The sequence below is a fragment of the Phacochoerus africanus genome, chromosome 5 (genome assembly GCF_016906955.1).
Source record: "Phacochoerus africanus isolate WHEZ1 chromosome 5, ROS_Pafr_v1, whole genome shotgun sequence".
In the NCBI taxonomy this organism is placed as follows: domain Eukaryota; kingdom Metazoa; phylum Chordata; class Mammalia; order Artiodactyla; family Suidae; genus Phacochoerus; species Phacochoerus africanus.
In genome coordinates, this window is record NC_062548.1 from 28948127 (window position 1) to 28965583 (window position 17457).

Consider the following 17457-nt stretch of genomic DNA (forward strand, 5'->3'; position numbering starts at 1 on the left):
TGTAACTTTGTAGTATAATCTGAAGTCAGGGAGCATGATGCCTCTACCTCTGTTCTTTCTGAAGATTGGCTTGCTATTAGAGTGTCTTTTGGGTTTTCATACAAACTGTGAAGAATTATTTTTCTAGTTCCATGGAAAAAGTAAATTGGAACAGCCACTGTGGAAAACAGTGTGGAGGTTTCTCACAAAATTAAAAATAGAACTACCATATCACCCAGCTTTTCCACTCCTGGGTATATAGCCAAAGAAAATGGGAACACTAATTCAAAAAGATACATGAACCTAATATTCATAGCAGCATTATTTACAATAACCAAGATATAGAAGCAACATAAATGTCCATCAGCAGGTGAATTGATAAAGAAGATGAGGTATATACTGAAATGGAATGCTACTCTGCTGCAAAAAAGAATGGAATTTTTCCATTTGCAACAACATGGATATACCTGGAAGTTATTACACTTAGTAAAATAAGTCAGAAATAAAAAGACTTCAGGGATTGTTTCCTAATTTCTCTTTCTGATAGTTTGTTTTTAGTGTATAGAAGTGCAGCTGATTTCTGTATATTAACATTGTATCCTGAAACTTTACCAAATTCATTAATGAATTGTAGTAGTTTTTTTGGTAATGTCTTTAGAATTTTCTTCATATAGCATCATGTTATCTGCAAACAGTGGTAGTTTTATATCTCCTTTCCAATTTGGATTCCTTTTATTTCTTTTTCTTCTCTGATTGTTGTGGCTAGGACTTTCAATACTATGTTGAATAAAAGTGATAAGAATAGGCATCCTTGTCTTGTTCCTGATCTTTGGGGAAGTGCTTTCAGCTTTTCACCATCAAGTAAGATGTTAGCTGTGGATTTGTCATAACTTTCTGGAGAGATTTTTTTAAATTATAAATGGATGTTGTATTATGTTGAAAGCTTTTCTTCATCTATTGATATGATCCTATGGTTTTCAATTTGTTAATGTGATATTTCACATTGATTTGCAGATATTGAAAAATCCTTATATCCCTAGGATAAATCCCATTTAATCATGGTATATGATCCTTTTAATGTATTGCTGGATTCAGTTTGCTAATATTTTGTTGAGGATTTTTACATCTATGTTCATCAGTGATATTGGCCTTTAGTTTTCCTTTCTTTGATATATTTGTCTGATTTTGGTATCAGAGTGATGCTGGCCTCAAAGAATAAGTTTGTAAGTGTTCCTCTGAAATTTTTTGGAATAGTTTGAAAAGAATAGATGTTAACTCTTCTCTGAATATTTGGGAGGATTCACCTGTGAAGCCCTCTGTATCTCTTAACTGCTTATTGTGGGTAGAGATGGTTTTACCACTTTTGACTTTTAACCCCTCTACTCACTTTGTATGTGGGTGATTTCCTACCTTTGCCATATGTTTGCCTTTACCAGTGAACTTTTTCTTTTCGTAATTTTCTTATTTCTAGTTGTGGACTTTTCTTCACCTATGGAAGTTCCTTTGTTATAAAACTTGTTTGGTGGTACTGAATTATTTTAGCTTTTGTTTCTCTGTAAAGCTTTTGATCCCTCCATCAAATTTGAAATAGATCCTTTCTGGGTAGAGTATTCTTGCTTGCAGCCTTTTCCCTTTCATCACTTTAAATGTATCATGCCACTCCCTTTTGGCCTACAGAGTTTCTACTGAAAAATAAGCTGATAGCCATATTATGGGAGTTCCCTTGTATGTTATTTTTTTGTTTTTCCCTTGCTGCTTTTAATATTCTCTCTTTATCTTTAATTTTTTGTCATTTTTATTATAGTGTGCCTTAGTGTGATCTTTTTTGGTTTCACCCTGTATGGGACTTTCTGCTCTTCTTGGTTTGGGGTGACTGATTCCTTTCCCAGTTAGGGAAGTTTTCAGCTATTATGTTTTCAAATATGTTCTCAGCCCCTTTCTTGCTCTCATCTCCTTGTGGGACCCCCTCTAAACTAATATTATTGTGCTTGAGATTGTCCCGGAAATCGCTTAAACTGTTCTCATTTCTTTTCATTCTTTTCTCTCTTTTCTGTTCAGCAGCAGTGATTTTCACCAGCCTTTCAGCTCACCGATCCATTTCTCTGTATCATTTAGTCTACAGTTGATTCCTTCTAGTATATTTTTATTTTAGTATTCTGCATCTCTGGTTGTTCTTTATATTTTCTAACTCTTTGTTAGAAAAACCTTCTTACTTCTTTCTCTGTGCATTCCTTCTTTCCCCAAGGTCTTGGACCATCTTTGCAATCATTGCTCTGAATTCTTGTGAATATTGCCTGTCTTCCCTTCACTTAGTTCTTCTTCCGGGATTTTATCTTGATTCTTCATCTGGAACATGTTCCTCTGCCACCTCATTTTGTCTAAGTTGCTATTTGTGTTTTTATGTATGTAGTAGGTGAGTTACATTTCTTGACCTTGAAGAAGTGGCCTTCTTTAGGAAACATCCTATGACTGCATTACTTTGAGCAAGTTCCTTAACCCTTCTCAGTTTCCTCAGTTATAAAATGAGGACAATAACATTATGCATTCATGGTATTATTGTAAGAATTAAATGGGTTAACACATGTAAAAACACTTACAATAAAACTCGGATTACAGAAAGAGTTAAATAAACATTAGCCACTATTGCTGTCCTCATCATCCTCATCTCTGTCAGGTCATCCATCTTCCTCTTTCATTTAATTTTACATTTTCACCTAAGCCTGTTTTCTCTTTATGGCCTTCTGCTCCTATTTCATTAAAGAACATATCCTTTTGCACCCTACTTAGAATACCAAATAGTTTCCTAAAATTTGGTTATGAGTCCTGCATTAAACAGGGTTTAGCAATATACTCTTTAGGTATAATTTCCATATATTCCTTTACACTTCAGTACTTTTTAACAGGCTCCATGTGTTGTTTTCTGCTTCCCCCATCCTATAAGATCAATGTGTTCATGCTCTGTGTCAGCAAATTGGTATATGAAGTGCCCTTGACCCCAGTCTTGGTTCACTTTGTGACATCTTTACTTCCCTTCTGCAGCTGGACAGCTAATGATGTGCACAGCTTCCAAGTTTTCTAAGTAACTTTGCCTGATAACATTTCCTGTCTTCTGTGATGGATTCATCTCCCTCCTTTCACATCCTGTTCAGTTTACTCAGCATAAGAAAAACCATGATCTCCAGCAAGTACTGCACACTAGTTTCTTCATATATTTTCTATTGCAACAACTCAAAAGTAGGCTTGGTTCTGAAAAAGCTGTTTGTAAAAGTAAAGGACACCTTACAAGTGGTCAATATGAACATATCCATGGAAAGTTAAGCTTTAATTTGTCTCCATTGTAATCATACATTTGTCCACCTGCTGGTTTTCAAAATCCTCACTACTTTTGGATGTGATCAGGGTAAATGATATGCATAACCCCCTCCTTAAAAATAAACCCAGATGCTGTAAACCCTAGAGTCAGGAACAACGGGATGGTCAAGATCCAGTGACCACATGTAATCAACTAATGCCGTCTGTCAGAGGCAGTCTTTTTATCTGTTTCATCTGTGAACATTCAGAAAAAGGGACACTTTTCAACAGAGGCAGCTGTGGATCTTTACTTTGGAAGACCATACCTCACTGAATTTAAGGTGCCTCTCCTATTTCCTTCTTCTTACTCGTTGTGGTCTCGGACCCTGCTGCCCTTGCCAGCTATAGAAAGATGGCCTGGTAAGACAAGGGTGAGAAAAACATGAAACAGTTTTCCCAGGGCAAAGGAACAGCTGCCTCACCTTCTGTGTGGGGTGTCACTTGTATCTTGCACACTGGAGAGGCCACTGGCATATACCCAGTGAGCCTGTTGCTCTTCTCATGTAGTGTCTCTCTATCTTTTTTTTTCTTTTTTGTCTTTTTAGGGCCATACCCAAGGTGTATGGAAATTCCCAGGCTAGGGATCCAATCAGAGCTGCAGCTGCAGGCCTATGCCAAAGTCATAGCAATGTGGAATCAGAGCCTTGTCTGAAACCTGCACCACAGCTCATGGCAACGCCAGCTCCTTAACCCACTGAGCAAGGCCAGGGATCAAACCCACCTCCTCATGGATACTAGTTGGGTTCATTATCCCCTGAGCCACAACAGGAACTCCACATAGTCTCTTGAGGTAGAATTTCTCAGCCCAGCTCATCTACCATCTAGTAGTAGCTCATCTCCTATCTACTGTCTAGATTCTGCCTGGATTCTTTCAGTCTGTTTTTAATGACATTATTCCACTTCTCTCTTGTGTGCTTTCATAAGTATTTCAGTAGGAAAGCACAAAGCTGCTAGCCAGAACCCATTTGAATCCAAAGATAAGTTTTAAGTGCCAAGTGTGAATTCTTTTTTGAGGTGTAACTTACATACCATAAAATTCACTCATTTAAGTGAACAAATCTGTGGGTTGTAGTAAATTTACCTAGTTGTGTAACCTTCTAATCCAATTTTAGAACATGGGAACATTGTTAGACCATTCATCACCCCAGTCAAATCCTTCATGCCCGTTTTCAATTAACATTCCCATCCTCAGCCCCAGGCAACCACTCATCTGCTCTCCATAGATTTGCCTTTTTTGGACATTTCAAATGCATAGAATTATGTGGAATATAGTCTCTTGATCTGGCTTTGATTATACTTTCTTATTACCATCTTAAAAAGCTTAAAATGCCTTTCTAGACTTTCAACATAGGTTCATATCCTTATGGTGAGAGGTCCAGGGACATTGTCTTCTGGGCTTTTCATGATCTCAGAGCCGTGGGGTGAAAGGATCTCTCAAACAGGTGCTGAAGGAGCTGCGTTGGGGAGCGTACACTAAAGAAAGCCATCCTTTCAGGAATTCTCTCAAGGTTGGGTTCATGTCATCTTACATTGATTTTATTTGTCCAGAAAATGCTACAGCTCCCTTTATTCACCCATCCATTGTGTGTCCTTTGAAAACTCACATCTCTGTTGACATTTACCTTACTCTCCCAAGTGGAGGAGAGGAAAACAGAGCTGGGGTAGCGGGTGGCCAGAGATGATGGAATTAATTTGTCTCCTTGGATTTCTGCTCTTCTCCCCATTCCACCCCTCACCCCTTCCAGAGGGTGAGTGAAAATCACAGAGCAAACAGAAGGGAGCACTGCTCTGATGAGGGCCAAAGAGACCTAGAGTTAAATGTTCTCAAGTGCCTCTCTGTGCCCACAGCTGAATGTCTGACACCTATGTCCATTCACTTTCCACAGAGATTCTCTCAGCTTGATGTAAAAATCAGGCCCCTTTTTACAGATTTGCAGATAGTAACCTTGGCCAAAGTCACATGGCAGTAAATCCACTTTTGTTTAATTGTGCCTTTTCTGTTTGACCTAAATGTTCCCGTATCAAGCCACAAATTAGCTCTAGCTGATAACATCAGCAAGGGAAAGGGATAAATGCTTTTCTGAATCATGCTTTTTGTGTCTTTTTTTTTAATTGTGAAAGCAATTCAATTCTATTAAATAAAAGTAATCAAAAAATATTTTTTGTTCATACCACCCTATCACAAGTATTTCAGTTTTCAAAAAATCTTTTCCCTGCCTTGTCCATCTGATCCTTTTACATAGTTGCCAAAATGGTGTAAATTACATTTTTATTCTATTTTTATCTGTAATCTTTTTTTCTTTTTTTTTGTCTTTTTGCTATTTCTTTGGGCCGCTCCCGTGGCATATGGAGGTTCCCAGGCTAGGGGTTGAATCGGAGCTGTAGCCACTGGCCTACACCAGAGCCACAGCAACGCGGGATCCGAGCCACGTCTGCAACCTACACCACAGCTTACGGCAACGCCAGATCCTTAACCCACTGAGCAAGGGCAGGGACCGAACCCGCAACCTCATGGTTCCTAGTCGGATTCGTTAACCACTGTGCCACGACGGGAACTCCCGTAATCGTTTCTTAAAAGCATTTTCTATCTATCTATCATCTCTCTATTTCTAACTATCATTTTTTTAGTATTTATTTATTTATTTATTTTTGCTTTTTAGAGCCATACCCACAGCATATGGAGGTTCCCAGGCTAGGGGTCAAATCAGAACTACAGCTGCCTCCCTACACCTCAGCCACAGAAACTAGGGATCTGAGCCATGACTGTGACCTGCACCACAGCTCAGAGCAACGCCGGATCCTTAGCCCACTGAGAGGCCAGGGATCGAACCCACAACCTCATGGTGTCCACCCATGCCACAACGGGAACTCCAAAGCTTCATTTTTTAATTTTTCTATTTTACTTGAGTATTAATTGGGTATATATCTCACTATCTTCCTTTTAGTTTTAGACAGTGTGAATTATTTTCTTTAAGTCATTTCATCTCTTTAGAATGCACATCTACTTCATTGCCCTTAGTTCTTTTTTTTTCTTTTCCTATTGTAGCTTCAGGTGTACAGCAAGGGGGTTTCAGTGTTTCAGGAGTACAGCAAGGGGATTCAGATAGGTAGATATACATACACATATACGTAATGAATATACATACATACATACATATATATATCTTCTTTTTCAGATTCTTTCCCGTTATAGGTTATTACAAGATGTTGAATATTGTTCTCTGTGCTATCCAGTAGGTCCTTGTTGTTGGATCTGTTTTAGATATGTGTATCTGTTAACCTCAAATCCTGGTGTATCCCCCTTTCCCCTTTGATAACTGTAAGTTTGTGTTCTGTATCTGTGAGTCCATTCATCTTATACATAATTTCATCTGGTCTCCTTATATGGGACATGTAAATTGTTTTCAAATTTTTCTATCACAGATGGTGCTGCATACTCATGTGTAGAGATTATTTTCATTGTGAATTATTTCCTCATGATAAATTCCTAGAGTGGGATTTCTGACTTAGACCAGAGAACATTTTTGTAGCTCTGTACGCATAGTATCATATTGCTTTCTAAAAGCGTTGTACCAGATTGACTTCTAGGTAAAGCTGCACAGTGATGTAGGATAACAGACGTGCTTTCCTTTAATGTAATGAAATGAATAACAACAACAGTTTGTCTAAAAATTCCCACCAGTAACAACAACAACAACAGACAAACCAGTTATAGCCTGATTCTTTAAACATTGAAAAGTAGTGGACAGGGAGAGAAACCAACAATCCTACATGTTGTATCTCTCAGCCCAGAACCTGCAACTCCACTGTCCTTCTAAAAGCGATGCTGAGACAAAAACGGGTGAGTTGACAAAATTCTGAGTCTTCAGCGGTGATCACCAGTGTGGAAAAAAGCAGACTACATTGGTGACTGGACAGCTGCAAAAAAATGTCTAAGAGAAAACTTTGAGCATAAACCCCCCTCCCCATAATTCTGTAGGACCTTATAAGGAGTGGGAGAAAGTAGCAGGGCTCAAGCTGAATCTTCCAGGAGTGGGACATATCTGTAGCTTGGGTGGGAGTGGTATGAACCCATGTTCAGGAAAATTGGCCAAACGTTAGAAAGAAGTGCAGAGCCCAGGTTTTCTGGCAAGGGCACTGACTTCCTTTTATTTATTTACTTATTATTTTTTTTTTTTTTAGGGCCACAACCACGACATATGAAAGTTCCCAGGCTAGGGGTCTAATCTGAGCTGTAGCTGCCAGCCTACACCACAGCCACAGCAATGCAGAATCCAAGCTGCGTCTGCAACCTACACTACAGCTCACAGCAATGTTTAACTGAGCGAGGCCAGGGATAGAACCTGCAACCTCATGGATGCTAGTCATATTTATTTCCTCTGAGCTACAATGGGAACTCCCTAAGTACTACCTTTTACCCAGCCCCTGTAACCTCAAGCTACAGTAAAGAATCCATACACCAGTCCTTGAGTTGTGGCCAAGAAAGAGGGTGAAATAAACTCACCCCAGATGATGTTGGAGAAAATGTCAAGAGAATTTGCCTGATTATATCAGAGCAGGGATATCAGGGAGACATAGAGAATGAGAATCTGAAAGAAAAATGTGACCTAAGATTCATAAAATATTTGTGTTCATAGAACCTAGTAATGATATAAATTTAATTTTAAAACTTTATAGATGAACAGTGTGCTACTGGCAAAAGAATAGATATGTAAATCAATGGGACGTAACAGAGAGTCCAGAAAAAAGCTCCTCACATTTATAGAGACTTGATTTTTGACAAAAATATCAAGATAATTAAATGAGAAAGAATAATCCTTTCAGTACATGGTGCTAGGATAATGGAATATATCCATGTGAAATAATGAAGTTGGACCTCTACTTTACACCATGGTCAAACATTAACTTAAAATGGATCAAAGGAGTTCCCATCGTGGCTCAGAGAAAACGAATCCAACTAGGAACCATGAGGTTGCCAGTTCGATCCCTGGCCTTGCTCAGTGATTAAGGATCCAGCATTGCTGTGGCTGTGGTGTAGGCCAGCAGCTTCAGCTCTGATTCAGCCTCTAGCCTGGGAACTTCCATGTGTTGCGGGTGCGGCCTTAAAAAAAAAAAAAGTATGAAAAGATGGAGTTCCTGTTGTGTCTCAGTGGTAACAAACCTGACTAGTATCCATGAGGACACAGTTCAACCCCTGGCCTCACTCAGTGGGTTAAGGATCTGGCATTGCTGTGAGCTACGGTGTAGTTCATAGGCATGGCTCAGATCTGGCGTTGCTGTGTCTGGTATAGGCTGGCAGCTGTAGCTCCAATTCGACCCCTAGCCTGGAAACTTCCATGTGCTGTGGGTGTGGTCCTAAAAAAAAAAAAAAGAAAAAGAGTATGAAAAAACACTCACAGAATCAATGAAAAGTTATGCAAACTATGTATCTGATAACGGAACTGGTTTCTAGACTATATAAAGAAGTATTATAATTCAATAATATGAAGAGAAATAATACAATTTAAAAATGAACAAAGGGAAGTTTCCTTGTGGTGCAGTGAGTTAAGGATCTGGTTTTGTCACTGCAGTGGCTTGGGTCACTGCTGTGGCTTGGGTTTGATCCCTGGCCCAAGAACTTCCACAAGCTGTGGGTGCAGCCAAAAAATAAAATAAAATAAAAAATAAAAATGGACAAAGTAACTGAATAGACATTTCTCCAAAGAAGTTATACCAAGGGCCAGTAAGCACATAACAAGAACTCAACATTACTAGCCATTGAGAAAAATGCAAATCAAAAACACAAGATACCACTTCATAACTACAATGAGAATAATAAAAAAGATGGAAAACAACAGTGTTGGTGAGAGTGTGGGAAAAGCAGAAACTTCACATATTGTAATGGAAATATGAAATGGTACAGCAGCTTTGGAAAATAGCGTTTGGCAGTTCCTCAAAAGTTAAACATAGAGTTACTACGTGACCAAGCAATTCCACTCTTAGATATATGCCCAAGAGAAACAAAAACATATGTCCACACATTCTACGCAAATGTTCATAACAGCATGATTCATAATGGCCAAAAGTGGAAACAATCCAAATGTCCACCAACTGATGAATGAATAAATAAAATATAGTACATCCATGCAAAGAAAGACTATTTAACAATAAAAAGAAATGAAATAATAATAATAAAGGCTACAACATGGTTGAACCTTAAAAACATTACAATGAGTTGAAGAAGTCAATCACAAAAGAACATCTATTGGATGATTTCATTTATATGAAATGTCCAGAATAGCAAATCTATAGAGATAGAAAGTGCATTAGTGGTTGCCTAGTGGAGGGTGAGGAGGGAAGTGAGAGTTGGGAAAAGGATTTGGGAGGTGACAGCTAAGAAGCATGAGGTTTCTTTTTGGTGTAATGAGATGTTCTAAGATTGATTATGGTAATGACTGTACAATTTTGTGAATATTATTGTATTTACACATACAAATATTTGTAGTAAGCCATTGAATTGTACACTTGAAATGGGTGAATTAAATTGTATGTGGATGGAGTTCCCATTCTGGCATAGTGGAAACGAACCCAACTAGGAACCATGAGATTTTGGGTTCGATCCCTGGCCTCACGTTGCCATGATCTGTGGTGTAGGTCGCAGACATGGCTTGGATCTGGCATTGCTGTGGCTCTGGTGTAGGCCAGCAGCTACAGCTCTAATTAGACCCCTAGCCTGGGAACCTCCATATGCCGCAGGTACGGCTCTAAAAAGACAAAAAGACCAAAAAAAATTGTATGTGGATTATATCTTAATAAATCTGTCATTTTAAAGTTTGTAGATGAGGTGATAAAACCACAGAATCAGAGGAAAGGAAGGATTGAAAAACCAAAGAAATGAATTAAAAACTAAATACTATTAATAATGTGATAAGTAAATTAGAACCAGTGAGGAATGAATCATACAAGTCTAGACTTCTTAGAGGAAAGTTTTGAGATAGCTACACTGCTATAGAAGAAAAAGACAAATACTTAAAGCAATTATAAAGAATATGGTTCCTTTGGTAGATAACCCAGTAAATGGTGTAGACGATATATACTGAGATATAAATGCAGAAATTTTTCCTAAGATGAAGAACTGTTTCTGCAAATTTTAAGAGTAGGCTGTGTTCTAAGAAAAACAGATACAGAATAATTGACCAAAAGAAACAATCTGATTAAATTATTGCATTTCTGGGATAAAAGATATTCCATCAGGCATCTAAATAAAGAAAAGTCAATAAAAGTGAAAATAATCTGATGGGCCTCAGACTTCTACATGGTAACCTACAATGCAAGAAAACATACTGGAACAACGGACTGCAAAATCCTAAGGGAAAGAAAATGTGACCTAAGAAAACTGCTCTCAGCCAAGTCACTCGTCAAAAGCAAAAGCATCAGACACTCCCAAATATGCAAGAGAGAACTGAGCCCCAGTAAGTCCCATCTTCTAAAGAAAAAATGAAATCAGCGAACTAACAAATCATTCCAAATAATGAACTCTTATATGGTCTATGTTAAATAGAGACCTAAGACAAAGAATGGGAGAATTATCGCTGCAGAACAAAATGTTGGTATTGTAATCCCTGACAAAGTAAAAGTTATATCATCAAGAACAACAAAAGGATGGGAGTCCCTGTTGTGGCTCAGTGGTGATGAACCCAACTGGTATCCATGAGGACATGGGTTCAAGCTCTGGCCTTGCTTAGTGGGTTGGGGATCTGGCATTGCCATGGGTGTGGTGTGGGTTGCAGATGTGGCTCAGATCTGGCGTTGCTGTGGCTGTGGCACAGGCTGGCAGCTGCAGCTCCAATTTTAAAAAAGAAACGAAAGAGAAAAAAGACCAACAAAAGGAACCAGAGGAGAGGAGATGAAAGAGTAAAAGTTACTTAAGTCATAGTTCATAACATAATCAATGAAATTGCTCTAACATTGAGTCACATGTATTTACAGATAAAATGTGATATCAGGATTTGCTTCAAAATGCTTCAAAGAAAGAAGGAAGAAAGGAGACAAAAGGGAGGAAGGGGGAGAGGAAGGGAAGTGAAAATGAAGATGGTAGTGGTTGGTATTGGGGAAGTGCATGAGACAAGAATTGCAAAATCTTGATAATTATTGAAGCTTGATAATGGGTATATGGTAGTTTATTATACTGTTATTTTCGTATTTTAAATTTTTTTCAAAATAAAAAGTTAAACTATAATAACAAAGTTGGATTAAATGATTTTTAAAAGCATAATGACTTTAAGATCTAATGACTTAAAATTGTTGTTCAGTTAAGAAGCATCTTGCTAAGAGGGTGGATATTGAAAGTTTTCATCACAGGAATTAGGATCCCTGGCTTAAGACCATACTACAAAGCTACAGTCATCAAAACAGTATGGTACTGGTACAAAACAGAAATATAGATCAATAAAACAGGATAGAAAGCCATGAAATAAACCCACACACTTATGATCAATTAATCTATGACAAAAAGGCAAGAATATGCAATGTAAAAAAAGATAGTATCTCCAATAAATGATGCTGGGAAAACTGGACAGCTATATGTAAAAGAATGAAATTGGAACGCTCTCTAACACCACAAAAATTGACTCAAAATGGACTAAAGACCTAAATATAAGGATAGATACTACAAAACTCTTAGAGGAAAACATAGAACACTCTTTGACATAAATCACAGAGGTATCTTTTTGGATACACTTCCTAGAATAATGAAAATAAAACAAAAAGAAACAATTGGACCTAATTAAACTTAAAAGCTTTTGTACAGCAAAGGAAAATATAAACAAAAAGAAAAACAACCCACAGGACTGTGGAGAAAATCTTTGCAAACAAAGTGACTGGCAAGGGATTAATCTCCAGACTCCACAAACAACTCATAAAGCTCAATATAAAAAAAAAACCCAAACAACCCAATTAGAAAAATGGGCAGATCTAAATAGACACTTCTCCAAAGAAGACATACATATGGCAAAAAAAAAAAAACATTAAAAGAGGCTCAACATTGCTAATTATTAGAGAAATGCAACTCAAAACTACAATGAGGGGAATTCTTTTGTGGTATAGTAGGTTAAGGATCCAATGCTGTCACTGCAGTGGCTGAGGTTGCTGCTGCAGCGTGGGTTTGATCCCTAACCCATGAGCTTCCACATGCCACAGGCCCATCCAAAATTTAAAAAAAAAATTATGAAATACCACCTCAAATCAGTCAGAATGGCCATCATCTAAAAGTCTACACATCATAAATTCTGGAAAGAATGCAGAGAAAAGGGAACTCTCCTATACTTTTTGGTAGGAATATAAATTGATGCAACCACTGTGGAAAACAGTATGGAGGTTCCTTAAAAAACTAAAAATAGAGTTACTCTATGATCCAGCAATTCTACTCTTGGGCACATATCTATAGAAAACCATAATTTGAAAAGATACATGTACCCCAATATTCATTGCCACACTACATATAATAGCCAAGACTTGGAAGCAACCTCAATGTCTGTCAACAGAGGAATGAATAACGAAGATGTGATACATATATACAATGGAATATTAACTATAAAAAAGAAAGAAAGAATGCCATTTATAGCAGCATGGACTTTCCATCTGTGTCATCTTTGATTTCTTTCATCAGCATCTTACAGTTTTCAGAATACAGGACTTTTGTCTCTAGGTAGGTTTATTCCTAGGTATTTTATTCTTTTTGATGCAATGGTAAATAGGATTGTTCCCTTAATTTCTCTTTCTGGTGGAAATTTCTTTAAAAACTAAAAATAGAACTACCATATGATCCAGCAATCCCACTCTTGGGCATATATCTGGAGATAACCTTAATTTGAAAAGACACGTGCACCCCAATGTTCACTGCAGCACTATTTACAACAGCCAAGATATGGAAGCAACCTAAATGTCCATCAACAAATGGATAAAGAAGATATAGTGTCGGGGTTCCCATTGTGGCACAGCAGAAACAAATCCGACTAGGAACCATGAGGTTGCAGGTTCAATCCCTGGCCTTGCTCAGTGGGTTAAGGATCTGGTGTTTCCATGAGCTGTGGTGTAGGTCACAGACACAGCTTGGATCTGGTGTTGCTGGATAGGCCAGCAATAACAGCTCTGATTGGACCCCTAGCCTGGGAACCTCCATATGCCACAGGTGTGGCCCAAAAAGACAAAAAATAAATAAAAAAAGAAGAAGACATAGTGTTTGTGTATGTATGTATGTATATACACATAACAAATAGTATATATATAGTATATACATATATATATATATATATATATATGTATATACACACAATGGAATATTACTCGGCCAGAGCAAAGAATGAAATAATGCCATTTGTAGAAACATGAACTAACCTAGAAATTATCACATTAAATGAAGTAAGTCAGCCAGAAAGACAAATATCATATATCTCTTATATATGGAATCTAAAAAAAATGATACAAATGAACTTATTTACAAAGCAGAAATAGACTCGGAGAAAACAAATTTATGGAGTTCCGTTGTGGCTCAGCAGGTTAAGAACCCAGTGTTGTCTCTATTAGAATGCAGGTTTGGGAGTTCCCATCGTGGCGCAGTGGTTAACGAATCCGACTAGGAACCATGAGGTTGCGGGTTCAGTCCCTGCCCTTGCTCAGTGGGTTGACGATCCGGCGTTGCCGTGAGCTGTGGTGTAGGTTGCAGACGCGGCTTGGATCCCGCGTTGCTGTGGCTCTGGCGTAGGCTGGTGGCTACAGCTCCGATTCAACCCCTAGCCTGGGAACCTCCATATGCCGTGGGAGCGGCCCAAGAAATAGCAACAACAACAACAACAACAACAACAAAGACAAAAGACAAAAAAAAAAAAAAGAATGCAGGTTTGATCCCTGTCCTTGCTCAGTGGGTTAAGGAGCTGGCATTGCCACAGGCTGCAGCATAGGTCACAGACATGGCTCAGATGTGGTGTTGATGTGGCTGTGGTGTAGGCCTGCAGCTGCAGCTCTGATTCAACTCCCAGCCCAGGAACTTCCATATGCTGCAGGTGCAGCCCTAAAAAGAAAAAAAAAATTATGGTTACCAAAGGGAAAGGGGGAGAGGGATCAATTGTGAGTTGGAGATAACATATGTACATATACCTATTATATATATATATAGTATATACATACATAATGGATATATATGTATATACATAAATATAGTAAATATATATACATATATACACCTGTATACATAATAGATAACTATACTATACTATATATAAAATAGGTAACAAGGACCTACTGTATAACATAATGGAAAATGCTATATACCATAAATACTGTATACCATAATGGAAAAGAATCTAAAAATATATGTATATGTGTATAACTGATTCACTTTGCTATACACTTGAAACTAACATAACTTTGTAAATCAACTATACTTCAATTAAAAAAATTGTTTTGGAGTTTCCTCTGTGGCACAGGGGGTTAAGGATCTGGCATTGCTGCAGCTGTGGCGTGGGTCACAGCTGCAGCTCAGATGCAATAACTGGCCTAGGAACTTTCATAGGCCATGGGTGCAAAAAAGAGAAGTTTTAATTACAAGAAAAAGAATTCTAACTATGTATGGTGATGGATTGTGTAGATACAGGATCATTTGATATTATATGCAGCATATTAATATTATAATACAGCATATATTATCAAATTTATATTTTCCTTTGTAATATGATAATTTCACTATATATAAAAGTGCCAAATCATTATATTATATACCTGAAACTAATATAATGTTATTTTTCAATTATACCTCAATTGAAAAAAAAATGTCTTTTAGGAATCAGTGTCTCTTGTGGTGAATAATGATTATCTGAAGTTCTGCAGATTCTTCATTTTGACCTTAGTCTTTTTCTTCTAATATATTTAAGTAAAATTAAATGTAATATTTTTATTTACCATTGTATTTACTCTTATACTTATTTATATTACAATTATACTATTTAAATATAATGTAGAAAATATATTTATATTTTTATATTAATATAAATCATATCTATTTATATACATCATGTATGATATATAATATCAAATGACTCTCATAAAATCCTCTTGTCTACCTGTACTCCATCTTCACTGTGTTTGCGTGCCTCTAGAGAGAGCTGGAAGGATTGCCATCAAAAGTGATCTCTGGATGTGAGTTTGAGAAAAAAAAAAAAACTGGAGTTCCCATCGTGGCTCAGTTGTTAGTGAATCTGATTAGGAACCATGAGGTTGCGGGTTCGATCCCTGGCCTCGCTCAGTGGGTTAAGGATCCGATGTTGCCGTGAGCTGTGGTGTAGGTCGCAGACTTGGCTTAGATCTAGCATTGCTGTGGCTGTGGTGTAGGCCAGAGGCTACAGCTCCGATTGGACCCCTAGCCTGGGAACCGCCATGTGCTGCAGGTGCAGCCCTAGAAAAGACAAAATAAAAAAAAAAGAGAGAGAGAAAGATTCGTTTCCTTCCTTTTTTGTTCTTTTCAATACTTCCTATTTACATTATTTAAAAATTATTTGTATAATTAGCCCTATTTTTTTTTACAAATAATGAAATCATTACTCTCTAAGAGGTGTTGTTCCAGTTATACAGTTACACAACTGTGCCAGTGCTGGCAGTTGTACATTTCAGAAGCCAATGACTGAGGTGGTTCAATACCTCCGATATGAAATTTAAACCCCCAATGTGCTAATAACCTGTTTTATTTTTTGTGTGTCCAGGAAGCATCTATGATTTTTACTTCCTCAAGCAAGGGGGTGGACATTGGTGCACGTGGACAGAGTATATCACCAAAGAGGAAGAAACTATCCCAGCACATGCAAAGGTAAAAGAGAGTTATTGGCCAAGGAACTTTGGTAATGACCTGATATCCAGAGGCACTGAGTCATTGGAGGGGTTAACATCAGCACTTTTAAGAACTTACTTTAGGAAAAGGTTCAAACATGAGCTGGCCTGAGCCTTCAAAAGCATGGACATCAGAATCAGAGAGACCCAGATTCCTTACTCAGCCTTCGCTGTCTGTGCCCCAATTTACTACACAATAGCAGAAAAAAATACTTAAAGGATGGTTTCAAAGATTGAAGACGTTTTACATGAAGATGAAGCACACGCTGGGTGCAAGATCAATGCTGTTGCAGTTCTGATTACTATCACTATCATAATGCCAGGTCATCAGTCTATCTCTCAGATCTCTCAGCTGAAAAGGATCACTGCCTTTTCCTTACAATCCCCAGATAAAGATTTCTTAAATCAGAATTCTTAGTAAAATGGGTACTGATTAATAGGTTAGCAGATGATTCACCCACAACCCCTGCTCATTTCCTTGTGGAAAATTTTTCCAGATGTACCCTTTCATTCCTCTATTTGCAGTATCTAGTGGGCATAATGTATTTTTCTGAGAGTGACTGTAGACTGTTCCAGCCCCAGAGAGAGTAATAGGTGGTGCATGTGAAAGTGGAAATATTGACAACTGAGTCAGACACCAGACAGGACCACAGCTGCTTCTAAAAGGGGTGTGATAAGCAGGAGTGCATGTGTGTTGAGTTCAGGACACAGCCTGGAGGCTGTGTTGTAAAGAACCCCCAGCACTGAAGCCCTAAATTTTAATTCTCCTTAAAGAGCTTCATCCTCTGAACTCCAGGGTTTGAAATCTTGCTGGATTAACATACAAATAAGAGTCTGATGCAGAAAATATTTTAATTCTACTGGGAATTTTTCCTTTGTCAAGAAACTGTTCAAGCTCTTGAAAATAAAAATCTGTGACACACAACTTGCTTTAAATTCCCAGACTTGGTAGCAAAATAAGCATCTTACACCTAGTTCTGGATTCAGCATCACTTACTGGCTATATGGCTTTGGACAAGTTAGCCAGCCATCTTCCAGTTGCAATTTTTTCGCTTGAAAAAGTAAGGTAATAATATTCCTGCCTCAAGAGGTCTCTTGTGGTGCAGCAGGTTAAGGGTCCAGCATTGTCACTGCAGCAACTCAGGTTGCTGCTGTGGTGCAGGTTCAATCCCTGGTCTAGGAACATCCACAGGCCGAGGGATATGTACCTTCCTCAGAGAGTTATTGGAAAGACCACAAGGGATAACATGGGCCAAACAACACCTGTTAATT

The 17457-nt window shown here is 38.0% G+C and overlaps 1 protein-coding gene across 1 annotated transcript in view; it reads left to right on the forward strand.

Moving 5' to 3' along the window:
* The window catches only part of DNAH3 (dynein axonemal heavy chain 3), a 216575-nt gene that overhangs the window by 123678 nt on the left and 75440 nt on the right, over positions 1-17457 (forward strand). The window contains exon 42 of the mRNA XM_047780346.1: positions 16062-16165. Within this exon, the coding sequence (XP_047636302.1) occupies positions 16062-16165 (104 nt within the window). The remainder of the gene's footprint in view (positions 1-16061; positions 16166-17457) is intronic.